Below are 19654 nucleotides of genomic sequence, written 5' to 3' on the forward strand. Positions count from 1 at the left end.
CCCTCTCGTACAAGTGACTTCGAGCATACATACTCAAACTAAAATCAGTCAAACTTCATCCGGACATGAAAAGATATGAATGAGAGAGGGAGAGGTGTCAACAGCACATCTATGGCATGGCACTGATGGTCACTCCTTTACCTGGGATACTTTTCTTGTCGGGAGGGACACCACCTTGCCTTTTGGGTTCAGACATCAAATGATTGCAACTGCCAGACACTAACTTTTGAATAGACAGAAGTCCTGGGATTTGTGTCGAGCTTACAGAACCTCATTTTTTAACGATCAAGTTTTGCACAGCGATTTCCATATGATTTCTGTGTGTAATAAACTGTTTCTGGAAATAGTTTTGATAACTCGTGGCTCATAAATTGCAGAATCTTGTGCGTCATGGATGTAACTTAGTAGTAAGTGTCTTTAGTTAAATGTAGGTAGCATCGGTCAGACACCATTCATGCACCAATGGATGTTTGCTAATATTCACTAAGTGCCTTGTGTTGAAGTCTTGCAGTTAGAGAGCTTTTCCGGTAGAAACTACATGATTCTTGTCACTGTATGACTATTGCAGGAAAATGTACGTTTGCAAAAGTGGAGATGCAAAAAAGTTAAGAATCAACTAGCTAGTCTGAATTATTTCGTAGTGCAAAACTGAGGTTCATTTTTTATCAGCTTACTGTGTCTGCAATGCAAAATCATAATCACAGAAAATAAGAAAAATTAGGATTTTTCATTCATACAGGTTTAAACTAATAGCAAGCACATCAATACTGCTGGCAAAAATAACTTGCATTATCTTGTTAAAAAGATGCTCCGTTACCTTTGCTCTTTTGTTTGAAAACTTGAGGTGGAAGAGCCACTGAACGCATGAGTCAGGCTCGAGCCTGACATGCCTGGCTCTGGCTCAGCTCAGGGTTGTGTTGAAAGCATGAGCGCATAATGAGCCGAGCTTACATGTGACTTCTCTCTGGCCCCCTGTATCCAGGATGTGGTGTTAAGGCCAGAGCTACTGACTATGGAGCTCGTGAACCAGGTTCGAGTCTCGACATCACCTGAAAATCATGTGATCTTGGGCAAACCACTTAATCTGCCTATGTGTATAAACAATGCTTGTGTTATGTAACCGGTACTCGTGTAAAGCGGTCCAGTACCTTCCATATTCTAAACAGTACAGAAGAATGCACTAAGAGGTAAAACAAAGCATTAACATAAGGAAACACAAATACTTATTTACTGGCTAATTTACATAGTGCAACCAGAAAACCTGGATAAATTATTGTTTCCCGCTTAAATTGTGTGATCTTAGGCAAATATTTTATTTCACCAAAGCTCTTTTTTCTTCATTATTGCTTATGAAAGCACTTTCAAACATGAGTTCAGACTACCAGTTGTACACAAATATAATTTTTAATAAATACTTTGCAGTGCTGTAATGTGCCGTCCTAATGTCAAAGCTTTGATTTGTTAAAGAAATTCACTCTTTTGAACTTTGAAGAGAATTGATCATATTTTACCTGGTTTGTTGTATGATTAACATAATGCATATTTTCAGGGCTCTACTCATTTATGGGCTCTAAGATCTGAATAGACTTTTGGCTCGGCTCTGCCTTGGCTTTCTCTGTTAATTTGTTGGCTTGCCTACCATTACTAAAACGTCTCTTAGACCTGGCAGCTCTTGGTATGGTTTCCCTGTACTTTTTGCTTCTGACGACCTGTTTTTGGACTCTGTGTTGTAATTTGAGTTGGCTGTTTTTGATACTCTGGGCACTTTACCACTGCTAATGGGCTAAAGTGCAAATTGTGTTGGTGATTGGTTATCCCTGTTTGGCATAATTAATTTACTAGTAAGTCCCTAGTGAAGTGCACTGGAGGTGCCCTGGACCTGTAAATCAAATGCTACTAGTGGGCCTGCAGCACTGATTATGTCACCCCCATGAGTAGCCCTGTGAACATGTCTTAGACCTGCCACTGCAATGTCTGTGTGCAGTCTTACACTGCCAATTCGACCTGACAAGTGTACCCACTTGCCAGGCCCAAATCTTTCCTTGTTGCTACATGTAAGTCACCCCTAACTTAAGCCTTGGGTAGCCCCATGGCCGGGGTGCATTGTAAGTATAAGGTAGGACATATACTGGTGTGTTTTACATATCCTGATACTGAAATACTGCCAAAATAGTGTTTCACAATTGCAATGCCTATCTCTACAATAGGTTAACATGGGGACTGCAGTTAAATCTCTTAAGTGCTGTTTCCCATTGGGAGCAGATAAAGATGTGGAGTTTGGGGTCTCTGAACTCTCCAATTTAAAAATATATCTTTTGTTAAGGTTGGTTTTTGCATTGTCAGTTTGAGAATAGTGCTTTTAAAAAAGTGGGCATTTACTTGCTTAACCATTCTGTCCCTCTGTCTGCTTGTAGAATCCACATCTGGGTTAGACTAACAGTTGGGCTGTTTGTAAATTCCCTCTGTTTATTGGCACAAAGGGAGCTGGGGAGTGTCCTGCATATCCCGATGAGTCTCCTGGGCTAGAGTGGGAGAGGAGGGAGGAGTTGACACCTGCACCTGAAATGGCTGTGCCTGTCCTCACACAATGCAGTCTCCAACCTCCTGGTGTGTGTCAAGGGCCAGGCTTTCCTTTGAAGTTTCCCTACTTCACAGGCAGAAATGGGTTGAGTAGTGGTCCAAAAACCCCACAACTTTAGAGTATTTCTGGATCAAGAGGAACCTCTGCCAAGGAGAAGAGCTTGATGCTTGAGAAGGGCCTGCACCCTTTGCTTTGCTGGCCTGCTGCTGCTGCTTCTGCCTAAGAGGGAAAGTACTGGACTTTGCTTTCTTCGGTCCTGCTTGTGAAGTATCTCCCATGGCTTGGACTGTGCTTTGCCTCTTGTTAAGAAGTCTCAGGGACAGCAAAGACTTCACCTACCAGCCTCTGGGTCTACTTGCTGTGGAACCTTCTCCAGTCTCTGGGCCCCTGAAAGTTAAAGCTGGTTGAAAAACCAGAGAAAACACTTCCACCGACAACGGACAACACCTGGACCAATGTCGCTGCTTGACCCTGTGATGCTGCCTGCAACTGAAACCGTGGTCCTCGCTGGATTGCGATAACCCTGCAGACATCGCAGGCCTGACGCCACTGCAGCCCGCTGATGTCCTATGACTTTGAGTGTCCAGAGTGCAATGTCACTGACGTCTGTGACACCCGACTCTGCTGCGGCACCTGCAGCCCTGTGGCGCGGCTGCGATCCTATGATGTCACCCCACAGCATCTTTGTCGCCTGACATCGACCCTGCCGGAGCATAAGATAGACAATTCGCACCGATACCGCATCACCTCCCCTGCTCTGCAGTAAAGAACTGACGCTGCACCGGATCCAGCAATGCCTCACCTCCCCAACTCCGTGCACCAGCTTTTTTCTTTGTTACCAGAGGTACTGTACCTTGGGGTCTGTACGACTCCGTGTCCGCCACCATTGGCCTCGGATTGTTGGAAACTACTCTCTCATGATGCCGTGATAACACCAAATTGAAGCTTTTGTGCTTGTAAGTGCTATAGCGAAGTTTAATCTTTAAAAATGCATGACTTTGCTTGTCTGTCGGATTTTTGTTTCCATTTTGTTTTACTCGGATAAATATTGCCTATTTTTCTAAATCAGTGTTGAGTGATTTTGTGGTGTTTTCACTGTTACTGTGTGTGTTTGTACAAATACTTTACACATTGCTTCTGAGATGAGCCTAACTGCTTGAGCCAAGCCACCAAGTGGATGAGTAGGGGTTATATGAGCTCTGTATCTCCCTTACCTTGACTAGAGTGAGGGTCCCTGCTTGGACAGAGTGCAAACTGACTGTATTGGTTGGCAGTCAGGTTACCCCCTGTCCAGACAAGGACCCAAACTCTGGTCCTGGTAAAGGATAATCACACTCTGTTAACCCATGCTCACCCCCTTGGTAGCTTGGCACGAGCAGGCAGGCTTAACGTCAGAAGCAATGTGTAAGGTAGTTGTATCAACACAACCAGTAATAAAGTGAACACACTACAAAATGGACACCACCCCAGTTTAAAAAATAGTAAATATTTATCTAAATCAAACAAGACCAATACGACAAAAATCCAACATACACAAGTCAAGATATGAATTTTTGAAAGAATAAGTCTTAATCCTTAGAAAACAGTGAAATCTGGTTAGCGTCAGAAATAAAGCCGCACGGACGAGCGTGTGTTTGAAAAGGGTAGCGATGCATCGATTCTTTACTCGCAAGTGAGGCCGTGTGTCATTGTCTTCTCCGGTCGGGTCGGCGATGCGTCGTTTTTCTCCCTCGCAAGAGAGCGATGCGTCGGTTTCCAGACAAGGCGCCTTGGTTTCACACCGTCAGTTTGACTTGGACGCCTAGGGGCAGTGCATGGAAAAACCGGTCACATGGTGTTAGAAAAATGAGCTGCATGGGGTTTGTGTCATCAGCCTCGTAAGTGGGTGTTGTGTGTCGTTTCTCCAGCCGTGATGCATCGATCTCCCAGTTGCGATGCAAGTGGAGCATTGATTTCAGCCACAAAGCCGGTGGTGCGTCGTTTATCAGCAGCATTGCGGAAGGTGCGTCATAAGTTTACCCGCACGGAGTTCTGTGCATGGATTTTCAGTTCTTGTCTGCCAGCTTCACCTTTCAAGGGCCCAAGGACTGGTTAAGGCACCATTTGGCAAGACAGGAGTCTCAGCCGAGAGTCCAAGTGCTGGCGGGGGGGGGGTGTTGGTGGAGGGAGTCTTTGATGGCTCTGAGACTTCAACAACAGGAGGCAAGCTCAGTTCAAGCCCTTGGAGATTCTTCTCAAGCAAAGTCCAGTCTTTGTCTCCTTTCACAGATAGAAGCAGAAACTGCAGGATAGCCCAACAAAGCAAAGTCAGGGGCAGGGGCAGCACTTCTCACCTCTTCAGCTATTCTCCTTGGCAGAGGTCCCTCTTTATTCCAGAAGTGATCTAATTGTCAGGGTTTTTAGGTCCACTACTTCTACCCCTTTCTGCCTTTGAAGTAAGCTTACTTCAAAGGAAAATCTCTCTTGTTTGTAAGATCCTGCCTTGCCCAGGCCAGGTCCCAGACACACACCAGGGGACTGGAGACTTGAGGGCAGGCACAGCCCTTTCAGGTGCAAATGATCCCCCCCCCTCCCAGCACAGATGGCCCCTTAGGATATGCAGGCTACACCCCAGCTCCCTTTGTCACTGACTAGAGGAGAGGTGCAAACAGCCCAACTGTCAAACTGACCCAGACAGGGAATCCACAGACCGGCAGAGTCACACAATGGTTTAAGCAAGACCATGCCTACTTTCTAAAAGTGGCAACACATAATCTAAAAACAAACTTTACCAAAAGATGTATTTTAAAATTGTGAGTTCAGAGACCCTAAACTCCATATTTCTATCAGCTCTCAAAGAGATTATGGACTTTAATAATATTTAAAGGCAGACCTCATGTTAACCTATGAGAGAGATAGGCCTTGCACAGTGAAAACCGAATTTGGCAGTAATTCACTGTCAGGACATATAAAACACATTAGCGTATATCCTACTTTAAACATACTCTGCACTCTGCCCATAGGACTACCTAGGGCCTACGTTAGGGGTGCCTTATATGTAAGAAAAGGGAAGGTTTAGGCCTGGCAAGTGGGTACAAGTCGAATTGGCAGTTTAAACCTGCCCACACAGACACTGAGGCTACTCATATGGGTGGCATAACCAGTGCTACAGGCCTTGGGCACCTCCTCTAGTGCACTGTACTAGGGACTTACCAGTAAATCAAATATGCCAATCATGGAAAGCCAATTATACATACATTTTACATAGGAGCAATTGCACTTTTTGGCACTGGATAGCAGTGGTAAAATGCCCAGAGTATCAAACAGAGTCCTGCACACATCAACAACCTGGGAAACAGAGGCAAAATGTTAGGGGAGACCACACCAATGAATCCAAGTCTAACACCCTTAAAATATTCAAAATATTAGTATGGTCCGTAAAGCAGTTTTTCTCTACTTGTGTTGAGGCTTTGATATCCACTTGTGCAAATGTTGCCCTGTACCAAGTCTGCTTCTGATTCGCTTCTCTACAAAGGACATCAATCTATTGCCTATTTTAATGGCCATCTTGACATTTCTGTACTGAAAAGGAATTATCACATTGAGCATTTAACTGATAATATTATGAAGGATGTTGAGCATTTGTTTTCCAGTGAACTGAATGTGACCTGAAACTAGATGATTCCCATTTTGATGACCAATCTGGGAATGAGCTACATTCTCGGCATTCAAGTGGGAACAAGTGCTTAGAGGGACCCTAAAAAGGGTATGTTTTGCTTTGACCAAGTGTATTTGAAGAGAAGGGCAAATCATGTGTGCCTCACCGTTTTTTAACACCTCTATGAGCAAGGTGATTGATAGATGGGTATGTCTGTGCTCTTGGAAACTTGCTTGTTCTCTTCATTATCAGTGCACATACCAGTCACAAGGGTCATCTTGCTGAATAGTGTTAGGAAGTATAGAGTTAGGTAGCTGTCTTTGAGAAAAGTGGATCTCTTGTCTGATTGCCAATAGATTGCCGCCATGACAACAGTATTATTGGTAGTTGATTGAAAGGTGTATGAATATGAACTCTGACTGTGCATCATGAGTGAGCAATCTTTGGACGTGCTGGGGATGGAAATTTAGTTACTGGATCCAAGACATTTAGGGCTAGCTGTACAAACCATTTTTCTGGCCTCCAACGGCTCAATTCACAGAATCGGGCCCTTTATGCCCAGAAAATGATTTTTCTAAAGTACAAAATGTGAATCGATAACTTGTTACCAAATCACAATTTGCATTTGCGATTCGGTATTTGGCAGAGGTGTGTTTTGGGCATACCTTCCAAATACAGACTTACAGTTGTGTGTATTGTTTTGCAACAGAAGTCCGGCCGCAAAACATACTTTACCACCATTTTATAAGAGGTGGTAACACATTTGCAAATGGAAGAGGGTCCCCTCCAGGATCCCTTCCCTTTTGAGAATGTTGCAAAAACATTTAAGTGCAGGCAGTGGTCCCAAGTTTCATTTTTGTCTTTTTAAACACATTCCGTTTTTTTCTTTAAGGAAAATAGGCTGCATAAAAAAGAGAGAATATATTGCTTTATTAAAAAGCAGAGGTCAGCAGTCCATCATGCATTCTGAACCCCCTCTGGTGGGAGGAGAGCGGACTGGTGTTGTACTCTGAGGAGACCTGACTCTGTGCACTGCATTGTCCCTGCTGTAAGGGCTTTAGCCTACAGTGGAGATGTGGGTTAATCCAAGATGATTGGATCTCTTGGTAGTCTGCAGACTTCACCGTCCGTCGATTGGAAGTGATTTGGTTAGGATTTTATGGAGAGGCAATCTGCTTCTCAACTGCAGTGGACCCTATCCTAGGAGTCCACAGTAAATCTTACTTTTACACGTTATTTTTGCAGATTGATTTTAATCTCTGAAATAATAGCAGTTGTCATTTTAGTCAAGAGTTTGCATGTCAGATTTGAAGATAATTGTTATGAATTGTCTCCCTGAGCGTATTTTGATATCTAGATAAGATATATGCCTCTCTGAGCAAGCCACTTTGTGTTTTTTTAAAGGTGTAGTGCACCTCGGTTGTTATGACTGTACAAAGAATTCTCAACTGTACCTGTTGTTGAAATGGGACTTACTGCAGTGTTTGTAATAGGAACAAGTGATTTCTTGCAGCGTGGAGATGTTGAGCAGTGTTGCAGCCACCTTCTTAACACCCAGGTACAGCATCCGGTACTGTGGATTGGCGAAGTACCTACATAGCCATACTTGCATGTGTACCGCCTGTCCGTATCTTCTTAAAGTTAACCCTTCCATGTAGCTGTTGCAGCTGCATTTTCCCTTTTATTTACTATTCACGTGATTTTGTGACTTGGTGTAAATGGCTTAATGTCTTGATTAAAATACTACGGTATTAAGCTCTTTGTAGAAGTCATGACAAATTTGTTAAGATTAATATTTTCTAATGTCAGCAGCCATGTATTGTTAATTAGCACTGCTATAGCTCAGTCTTCCATTTGGATGGCATCACAACTCTTCTTAATAATCTAGAGTGTAACTTTGCAAATATCCATCTTATCATTAGATTCTGTTACTGAGTTTTAACATGTTTGTTCGAAATTGACCAAATTAAATGACTGTAATAGATGTTTTAAGCAGCTTGATCTCAAGATGACCTTGCAGTCAAATAAATATTTTTCAGCCTTGGTTTCGAAAGATCCCTACATGACAGGAAGCCTATGTCTGCTGTAACTTCAACCTCCTGTTGCGTTTGCTCAGTGTCTCAATTTTCCTTCCTCATAGATGGTGATCTCTATTCTGGGACGTCCTTCACATTTTTGGGAAGTGAGCCTATCATTCTGAGACATTCCCACCAAGGTCAACTGAGAACAGAGTATGCAGTACCGTGGCTTAATGGTAAGTACATGTGCTGGTAAAATAATAATCAAATAAAATACATTTATTTAACATAAACTAATTTGGTTTCCCTCATTTGAATTATGTATAATATCCGCATATCCTAAGTGTATCAGTGGGATAGACAGTGCCATGGAGGAGAGCGTATCGCACACCTTGCACTGAGTAAATATGTCCTCTCGGAAGGGACAGGGAACATATTTTAGGATTTTCAGTTTAATTATCGCAATACGAGGCATGCACCAACTCCCCTGGTCTTGTCCCCACCATATTTCTATTCCTCCTACATCGTCTGGGACAAAGAAGTGCCTTTTAGGTTTTCCCATGTGTTTTCCCTTATTGTGTTAGTTTCTGTCCTAGTGAGGACTGTCTGGTCCAGAGGCACTATTTCTCATTTCAATAGTTGATATAATCGATTTTCGTTTTGAAAATAGCCTCCTCTTAATATTGACCTAAAATTAAAATGTTTTTTTTTTTTTCGTTTAGGCATCGTATTTTTGAACCACTTTAAAGAGTTACTGATAGTACAGATTTTTGGAGAATAAAATTATATTTTTGCTAAAGGATGTGTTCCCGGAATTACACCTTAAACCTTAAAAGCGGGGTCAGTGATCACCCCCCAAAGTGCTGCTGCATCTGCTTCTTTGTCTCAGTCCTTGTGATGGATTATGCAGAGTGATAAAAATGTGTTTCTTTTATATGTGCCCCATTAAGAGGATTCTTCCAAGATAATTTTATGTGGCGGAAGAAAATCTAGAGTGTGCAGTGTTGCTTCTGCCATGTCTGCTTGCAATCCTGTACCCCTGGCTGTCCATGAACAAGACTAGTAAGGATCCAATCTCCTTGTTACAAATGGAGTTTCTGGTTGGCTGGGGTATGCACGTAAGCCAGGCAGAACCCACCACTCTAGTCAGGGCGAGGGAGCTGCACACTCAAGATAACCCCTGCTCCCCCCTTGGTACCTTGGCACAAGCAGTCGGGCTTATCCCAGAGCCAATGTGTAAAGTGATTGCACACAGAACACACATGATGCAATAGATACACCACAAAGGAAACACAACACCCAATTAAAAATAAATTTATAAAAAATTTAAAAATAAGCTGTATTGCATAAAACCTCATTAGATCAAACACAACATGTATCTGTAACCTGTGTAATGTTCTGAAAACTACTTGTGTAGCAGTAATTCCCTGCTACACAAGCAGTTGTCAGAACATTACAAAGGCTACTGTTACTCTGCAAAAATAAGCAGTCGTCAGGCAAACATGTAGGTTACTGATGTTTCTGCAACACAAGCAGTAGTCAGGTGGTCATAATCACCAAAAATGCACAGGTCATACTAAACCTGATATCAGCCACACCCTTATGAATGTATCGAAGTCAAACCATCCCTGTCAGGCACAGGTCATGATCACCAAGTTGTCATGAATGTCAAGACCATGTCATAGAAACAGGTGAAACCCTCTGGAGCGATCACAGTGTGATCCTGGCCAGGGCTACCAGGAACACAGCACTGTGGCTGGGGGGATGAGCAGCTCCCGCCGACTCCTTCTTGCCCCAGTAAGGCCAAAGGATTTCCCCACCCGATGCCCAGAAAGGCAGACTTCTGCAGCAAGACCTCATGCGGTCTCCCCCACCATTTCCTCTTTCCCTGCAGTGATGGGCTCCGATGAGTGGAGTCTCATACGGGTGAGGCTGCTCCTTCCTGGCAGTCTGGGGGTGCCGGAGGACAGGGCTCCTGCGTTTGGGCAAGCTTAGGCAAGGGATGCGACCTGGGGCTGCTTCCTTCATTTCGGCAGCTATCCCTACAATAGTGCAGCAGCTGCCTAAGCTCCATGGGGCCCTACCTGTCTTCAGCTCTCCTAGGAGGCAGGCAGCTGCAGGCTCCAGTGAGAGATGTCCTTTGAGTGCGTCACCAGCCGTGGCAGTGAATGACCCAGGAGCAGGTGCCAGCCTGTGCTCCAGTGGCACTACACGAAACGCTCTGGTCACCCAGGGGCGCTCTTTCGCTCTTCTGTGGTGGGCTCCTCACTACCTCTCCAGCGACAGGGGAAGCCTCGCACAAGGGAACATGGGGCGCTTCCAGTGCCAAGGAGGACTCAAAGCTCTCTTCACTCGCTTGGAATGCACAAAAAAAAGCAAGGAGCTCCACAAAGGCAGGCAGCAGCAGACGGGGAGACCAGGTGAGGGCGATTACTACAACCAGTCCATCAAAGCCAGTCCAGTTCAAGCCTCAGGGGCAGCTGGTCAGCAACGCAACAAGCAGAAAAGTGATCCTGATGGGTCCTTTGTGCAACCGAGCAGATACCAGGCAGCAGGGCAACAAACAGAAGGGCAGTCCAGATGAGTTCTTTGTGTAGTCCAGTAGCCTTTTTGGCAGAGTTTCGGTCCTGGTTCCAAAAGTACTCTTCCAGTGTGGGAGGTCAGTACTTGTACTCACTTTACACAGTCTCCACAAAAGGTTGGAGGGGGATGGAGGGAGGAGGGGGAGGTGTTCCGACCAGCACTAATTGTTTCCAGGAATGTCTCATCTCTCCTCCAGCACTGGCTCCAAACATCAGTGAGGGTAAACAAGCCCTTTGTGTGAGGCCAGGCACAGTCAACAAATGCAGGTGTGTCCTGCCTCTCCTTCTCCCAGCCCAGGAAGACCATTCAGTATGCAGATGCACTCTTGTGACACTTCCACCTTCCCTGTGTACAGGCTGTCTGAAAAGTATGCACAAACCCAGCTGTCACTCTGCCCAAGACGTGGATTGGAGGCAAGCTGCAAAACACCAGATTCAGAGAAATGCTCACCTTCTGAGAGTGGCATTTCTATAATGGTAATAAATAATCCACCTACATCAGTAAGCAGCGTTTCTCACTACCATTACAAACATACCAAACATGCCTATGCTACCCCCCATGGATTAGACAATCCCACTTAGACATAGGTTAGGGCATTTCCAATGCAATCCTGTGAGAGAGGCAGCACTCTCAGTAGTGAGAAACTAGATGGGCTGTTTGTCACTACCAGGGCAGGAGACACAACCAGGCACAGGCTTACATGTAGTAAAAGAGGTTCTAGGCCTGGCAAGTAAATTTAGATGCCAGGTCCCTTTGGCAGTAAACTGCACACACAGGCTCTAGATTAGCAGGCCTGAGACAGGTTTCAAAGGCTACTTCTGTGGATGGCGCAAGGTATGCAGTAGGCTCACAAGTAGCATTTAATTTATAGGACCTGGGTATAGGGATACTACTGTACAAGGGACTTAAAGGTAAATTAAATGTTCCAGTCAGGTGTAAGCCAGTCATACCAAGTTTAGAAAGGAGAGCGCATGCACTTCAGCACTGATCAGCAGTGGTAAAGTGGCAAGAGTCTTAACGTCAACAAAAAGGGTCCGGAAAAATAGGAGGAGGAAGGCAAAAAATTTGGGGATGACCATGTAAAAAGGGCCAGGTCTAACACTCCACATCTCAAGTAACACACTGACATGGTTTAACAGACATTCGAGAAGGTGTGTGCACCCTCTACAGAAATGAGTGTGCAACTTGGTCACAGGTCCAGGTTTTAGCAAGGCAGACTTGACCTAGCATGCTTCTGATGTCAAGAAAATGGCTACTGTTAATTCTGGCAATGAGGAGTTATTTGTAGCAATAGTCAAATTAAAACGTATGGGGGAACCAAATGGTACATAAAAATAAACATTCTAGCAAAGCACCAAACTGCCAAAGGGGCATATGGGAGCTGAGTCTGTATAGTTTTGATGGCTGAGAGTCCATGGACTCTTGGTGTTGCATGTTGAACATACTCCAATCTAGGATTGTTGACTCATAAGTCTGCCATAAAAACAAATTCATCAACGCGAAATAGTGAAATAAAAGTTTGTATGAAAATACTAACCAATACCTTCACATGACGAGCAAAACTACAACAAGATACCTTGACACTTTAAGAAATCCTTCTCCACACAAGCAAGAACATTTCATCTGAAAGTTATCTTATGGCAAAGTGGGATCTGTCAATTTACTTTGTTGGGGAACGCTAGTAAGCCGAAGTTTCTTTTCCATTCCCTGATGATCCCCTAAAGCAACCATGTCGGTTTTTAACCAGTTACACTATCTGTATTTCGCATATTTGCGGCAGGAAGCCTTGTTTGCATCGAAAGGGTCTGGGTATATCGAAATATGGATAATCTTTTGGGTTTTATGGTGATCCACTTCCTTTTATCTTGGTCTTTTCAACACAAGGTGCCTCACACATACTGCTTGCTCAACAAAACCAGAGCTAAATGTTGGTTCCTGGAATGTGTATGTGGTGGCTACAGAACATTGGGCCAGATGTACCAAAGGATTTTACCCATTCTGTGTCTTATGGGAAAAAGCTTTCGTACATATGGCCCATTGTTCCTTTAGTTGGCAGAAAATGTATGTTTACTAGAACTCTTTAAAGTGGTTTAATGGTATTTGTGGTTTAAATGTAATTAACTATATTAGCCCAGCCAGTCTAGTTTAATAGTATTGCCTCCTTAACATTGTTACCAGAAATCACCACAAGACATATATATATATATATATGCTTTGAAGGGCAAAAAGTCAAAAGGGTTTCCCTTAGGTCTGACTGTACTGGTGATCTTCGTATGTTTCAATAGTCATTAAAAAATCTGGAGAATGAAAGACGAGATGCTCCTCTACTTCTAGGTTTATTTGGGCAATGGTTAGTAAATGATCTAGACCGTATGCAAACATTGGCTTTTGCTGACGCTGGAAACTGTAGAAAAGTAACACTTAATTATTCTTTCATTCATTCTTTCATAAATGTGTGTTTTTGTCTTGCTTCTCTGTCGTTTCGCTGAGTAAGAATACCACTACCTATTGAAAGTTTCCCCTGACTTTGCACAAGTTTATAGAATAGTACAGACTGCATGCTCCACGCTCTCGTCAGTTGCCCCCTTTCCATCCTCTTCATTAATCAGCCATATGTTCCATTATTCCAGTTACCATTATGGATTTGAGCTATACAATGGAGCCAATTTGACCAAAATAGGAATTGGGACTTGAGTATACAGAAGTGATATCTTTGGTTATTAAATTGCCTAAGACTGTTGCATCTTTTTAAAGCTGTATTTGTTGTGTTTTCGATCGCAGTGTGCTCCCTACAGAAGTGTACAGGAAACTCAAGGGAACTCCTCATTCAAGCTTCCGTCATAGGTCTTTTACTCACTCAGGTACTAGAGTTGATAGCAGTCCTCCACACACACCACTAGGAGGCTTGCTACCTAAGCCCCGCACAGAGTCTGCAGCATGGTGAGATGACTACGACACTTCTTGCTAAAGGCATACTTTTTTTTACTCGGGGGAAATTTAGTGTAATTAACTCTACCGATCCTCTGGAATGAAAGGATGAATTCGGTAGAGCATTCAAAATGCAGACGTTCGGTACTGACCCATTTTAGAGTCCGCCCCACTAGGGAACAATTAGAGACTGACTCCTGGTCCCTTGTAAGAAACTTAAACGTAAATGCACAAAGTGAAAAAGATTCAGAAAGCACCCATGTCTGAGCGTTTTACATTTTCTCACTGCTTGACGTTTGCCAACAGAATTGATTCTGGACTACGTTCTCTTTATTTCGCAGCGCAGTCGCGTTGTTTTACCCAGCGCGATCACGCTTTTTTTTTCTCCATTTAATGTGGCAAGAAAGTCTGGTTAGGAGTTTACAACACTAATAGCTCCAAGTCTAAATGTGAGACCCATTGCATTGAAAATGCTTGTTTCTTCTGGTGACAGCTCTTTACTCTTGCTACAATGACAAGGACTTTAAGGTACCAGTGAGGCCATGAATAGGAAAAAAGGCACCCTCGAAAATAAACAACCAAACAAAACCTGAATTTTCACAAAATACAGCAGTTTCGGACAAGCATGAAATTCAAGAGACTATCCATCCCCATACATCAGTGTATCACTTGCCATGCTAAACACCCTTCGGAAGAATTTATCACCGGTCATTGGAAGAATATTATTAGAACTATGAAACACGGGACATAAAGTGACAAAAAGGTGTTTCCCATTTCAGGAGAGACCCTAGGCTTCCTCAACAGAATGTCACATTCTCCACCCTACTGTATATTTCTTATCATGAAGGTTTGACCACTTCAATATGTATGACAATCATTCAGGCGTCCAGGAACCACTCAGCCAGGTTTTAATATGAGAGGTAATCCACATGTTTCTTTGGTCACTTGAGAGGGATGTCATCCTCCTCCAGTTCACATTAACATGCAAAAACGGGTATTCAGTCTGATTTATGTACAAGTTATTTTACCATGACTGAGGCTTATAGTGGCACACAGTCATTAAAGATGTGGGGTGCAATTTTACTTTTGCTTACACAAAGGCATCTTGCATCTCATGGTAACAATCCATCCTTGAGCAGTTACATAGACATGAAAGACATCTTAAATACAAATCCGTTACCCAGTGGTACAGTTTGACCGTGATGGCCCCTAACAGGAGGTGAAACGACAGCGTATGATTGCAGAACTAGAAAAGTCCATGTTTGGACTACCTGGTAGCAATTTTAGCTGTCACAGATTGGATCACTTAATCTATCACCTTCTCAATGGCCGCTGCAACTGTTTTAGAAACATGTGATGGGATTTAAATGTACCATACAACAGAGGCTCTTAACCTTTTGACATCTATGGACCCCAGTGAATCATTACTGGAATCGCACACCTTCCCCCGGGCGGAAGCAATTTAGATGATTTGAACCTCAAAAGAAATACACAAATATTAAAATATTTTGTTTAACTAATAATCAAATATAGAATAGCTTTTCTTAATTTCAGTTTTGCTTCCTTATTTGTATAGACGTTTTATAATTGTAATTTTTTCATTTTAATATTTCATTTTGAAAAATTGTCACGGACCCGCCGAGGAGGACTTGTTACGTGACTGCAGGTTACAAACCACTGCCCTGCACACTTCCCTTTTTATTTTCACATATTATACACCATCCCTCTTTCTGGGACATGTCAAGCAAAGAGCTTAGAAAGGGTCCTCAAAAGATAACAACCTAACTACGTATGGACTTTTTCCAATGCAATTGTGCTAGTTAGACACTTACAACATTACTGTTTAGCAGAAGCAATGCTAGAATATCTTCCATTCCGAAAAAAGAAAAGCCAACACTACACGTTAATTTAGGTCCTGAGACAACTGAGAAGTGCTTTTTGAGAGGTCAAATGATAGCAGACGTACTAAGGAAACCAAATTGTTGTTTCCGCTGTGTGGTTAGCAGAAATACTGCTAGTCTTCATAGAACTCAGAGGATTTCTGCTGTTGGTATAAGAAGAAAGTGAGCACTTGTTTCTTTTTGCACCAGTGGTGTACTGTTAGTCTTGAGGAATTACGTTTTCAAACGCACGTTGTAATGTGAAACCCACGTTTTAGTTTGGTTTGATTATTTCAGTGGTTTCAATTTCACTGTTATGTTTAGACCATGAAAATTAAGATGTATAATATTCCTGCCATAGAAGAATGCATTCTGTGCATACCAAGGTCTCCTGTTTATCCAGATCTCTTTCTATAGCAAATGCTGCAGGTGTTTTTCCATCCATGTTTTTGGCAACGTTAGCTCTTTCCAATTGTTTGTGTGTGGTAGACAAAGGTTCAAGTGTCTGGATTGCCTGCTCACATAGCGTAATAGCACTGCTACAGTTGCCAGTGTAAGGTTACACCTCAGAATTATTATTATTTTTTTGTTTTGTTTTTTTGCATTTTTGACATTGTAGCAAAGTTTTGCAATGTTTTCATAAAGCCCTCTCCGCCGCTGTACTATTAATTTGTTCTTTGGATCATCTGAATCCCGCCCAAGATTGTTATTGATTGGTGTTACTATTGCAATTCACATTTGAGCTCCTGCTAGAAGGCAATGTGCTTTGATAAATTGCACTGAGGCAGTCGGCATTGATATGCCCAGAATTTGAGATGGGCAAACATGTTCCTTTTGGCAGCATGCTCCTTTAAATGGTACTGGGCTGGGGAAAAAATGGTGGCTCTTTTAATGCTGACTCATCTTAAGCCCTGTGGGCTTTAGTGTTAGACTTTGGTATTTATTTCACCAAATAACTCTATAATTTTTAAGTGCGTCATGCCAGATTGACATTCAGCAGGCTTCTTAACTAATTTCATCGATGATGAGCAGGTTGTTTTTGAAGGTTTTTTGTTAATGCAACTGTGTCCATCCTGCACCTATCCCTTTCCCAACTTTACTTAGACTGTGGTGAATCTAGAATTCAAATGATCTGCTGTTCAGTGATCAGGGCACTTGACAACATTTAGTGGGTAGCAAGGACGTAGAGGGTGAATTACAGCAGGTATGCAAGTACCAAGTAAGTTTGTCTGTTCTCGCTTTCACTCTTGTGATGGCCCTCAAAATCACAGAAATATCTTTGTTCTGGCCTTCCTTACTTCTGACCGATTCCCTTTAAAACTCACTACATAATAGTATATTGGTATTTCTGTAGTGATTTTCTACTGTCCTCTATGCAGGTTCTAATCACTGTCTGGGTTGTTGAGGAAATAACCACTAAATTTGTGGTGCTTCATACCCCTGACTAGGTTGTGAAGTGCTGTTATTCGATGCGTGTCCTCAACACCCTCGTAGCCCATTGTTACATTGACCTTGACCCTAGTGTGGAGACCAAAGTAAGGACAATTTGTATAGTATTTCCATAGTGTTGAAGGCACTTCTGGTTACATTGTAAACCTTATTTTAGAGTGAGTTTGGAGTCAATAATCAATCCCAAATTATTGGGGAGGTGAACTGAAGCGACAAGGTGATTTTTTTAACTTAAGGGCACACCTGTCTATTGCTAGTATGGTGCTTAACAGAAAAGACGGATTCATCATGTGTGCTATATCTGTGAGGTATGACTTGTTCCAGCGATTGCACCGTGTTGTATTTCCTATTTCTTCTGATAAATACTTCTAACCACAGATTCGTCCCCTTTAGAATGTCTGCATGCACCAGACTGCATCCGGCCTACACACCTGTAGGTGGCATCTTGCAGCTTCACACAAACTTCATTCCATCCCAGAAGTGACAAACTGAGTGATATGTAAGTGCCACCCCTGCGCACAGACGTATGTACCTTTCTTTCTGTGCCTTCATACATGGATTCGGAGGACGCTCCCAACTATTTCATTGCCTTTTGATGAATTTATTTCCAAATTATTTTTTTCCAGTGTACAACAGCTATATCTCCTTTTAAAACTACAGGATTTAAGCAAATTGACGCTAACAGAGGTCTTTGATAGATCTCCATGAGATCTCCCTATGGTGTTTGGTTTTGGCGCATGACTCCCAAGTTCTTCAAGTAGTGCGCCCTTATGAACCCTAAAGTGATCCAGGAATGCAAAGCTGTATCTTTTGGAACAGCAGAAGAAGCCTCTGTAAACTCATGCAAACTCAAGGGCACAGACGGTTTCTTTCTTTTGAGGACGATCCAGTGACAGGCTGCTGATGAGGGGCAGGTCTTCCAATAAGTGGAAGTCTAAGTAAAACTGCAGATCATCCACTCTCAACCTGAGAATTCATGAGCAGTGTTCCTTGTGGTCCTGCTTTCAGCCCCCTCCCGAAGAGCCAATTTTGCAACTGATCACGATGCACCCTGTTTGTGATGTTGCAACAGATTGAGGTCTTCAGAGAGGCCACGTTAAGAATTTTCAGCACTCTTCAGCTCCCTCCGATGGCACCTTAGGCCCCAAGAATCCACAAAGGCCTCCAGTCTGGATACTCCTGCAGATCTGGTGTTGGCTCGTTTGTGGTACCAGAGTCCACTCTGTTTCGCTCACATGCTGGTATCCACTTCTAATCCTACACCAAGATCCATGTTGAGCGGAGTGAAATCAGAACCAGCACTGATTAAGTCAGAAACAAAGGACGACTACAGCCCTATTGTCCTGTCCAACTCTGAGCCAAAATCTATTTCGACCTTGACCAGGGTCATATCTCAGTCATGCAGATGCACCCAGTTGCACTTCATTCTGATTCAAACAGAACTATTCCTCTATCTTTGAGTCACACCCCAGCACTCCATCCAGACTCTGACTAGAGCCATCCAGCTTTTGGGAATGACCGTAGTGATTGTGGAGGAGTATTTTCCCCAACATATTTGAGCATGACTGCTTATATCTGTATTTACAAGATACCAGAGGGTTAGACACTTCCCCAGATTAGGGGTTGTCTTCCCATTGGTCCACCAACAGAAGAGTGCCTCTTTCACCATGGTGATGAGATGTGCAGTGGAGGTCTTGGACTTGTAGATACCCAATATAAAAGTCAAAACCAATGTTTTAACTGGTTTAACAACCTGGAAAAACTTATTGGAATCTTTATTTCCATTTAGTGTGGCCCTGATTGACTACCTTAAGGACACCTAGCATAAGCCCTATTCCAACCCTCAGGTAAATGGTCAGGTTGCCAGATGCCACAAGTCAGCGCTGTGTGGTTGATTATTTATCTATCTTTAAGACTGAACCCTGCATGAAAGAATTTGATGGTTCTAGTTTCCACCAGTAGGGTGAACCCCAATTCTTTCCCTACTATGACTCCTGACTGAGGTTAAACTCCTTAAAACCTTTGGGTTGTGGATTTCTTTTTTCTTTGTTTTTCTGCCAACCTTGCCGAAGTCATCCTGGTGGCTCAAAACTGGGCAAGAAGAGTGTGGTACCTGGTACTTATGGATATGAGCATCTGTCCTCCGATCAGGCCACCACTTTGGGAGAAACCTCCGGTCCAAGCAGTAGGGCAGGGTCCAGCATCTGAACAATACATGGCGATTTAAGCAGAGGCAGTTAATGGCATTCAGTCTTTCTACTGAAGTGGATGTTATCTTATCTTTCAGTTGTCCTTCTACCAAGTATAACGTTGGGTGCAGGAATAATTCTTTTTTCACTGATACATTGCGGAACAAACTCCTGCATGTCTTGTTGTTTGTTCAATGTCTGGCCCAGCAGAGACTTGCATTGGGCACTGTAGAGGTTTCTGTCAGCCCTTTCAACCTTCTTACCTTTATTCGACGAACCGCCATTGTTGAAATTGTCTGATGTGGTGATATTTGTGGAAGGTTTAAATCCTTTATTTCGTCCAAAACTCATTGTGATGCCACAGTGGCATCTAATTTGGTTCTCACTTT

General features: G+C 43.1%; 1 protein-coding gene across 12 annotated transcripts in view; it reads left to right on the top strand.

Moving 5' to 3' along the window:
• Positions 1–19654, top strand: part of SEMA4D (semaphorin 4D) — a 498348-nt gene that overhangs the window by 315406 nt on the left and 163288 nt on the right. For all 12 annotated transcript variants that reach the window (XM_069227530.1, XM_069227533.1, XM_069227504.1 and 9 more), the window contains one exon: positions 8359–8472. In XM_069227530.1, the coding sequence (XP_069083631.1) occupies positions 8359–8472 (114 nt within the window). The remainder of the gene's footprint in view (positions 1–8358; positions 8473–19654) is intronic.

Source organism: Pleurodeles waltl, chromosome 1_1 (assembly GCF_031143425.1).
Source record: "Pleurodeles waltl isolate 20211129_DDA chromosome 1_1, aPleWal1.hap1.20221129, whole genome shotgun sequence".
Classification (NCBI taxonomy): domain Eukaryota; kingdom Metazoa; phylum Chordata; class Amphibia; order Caudata; family Salamandridae; genus Pleurodeles; species Pleurodeles waltl.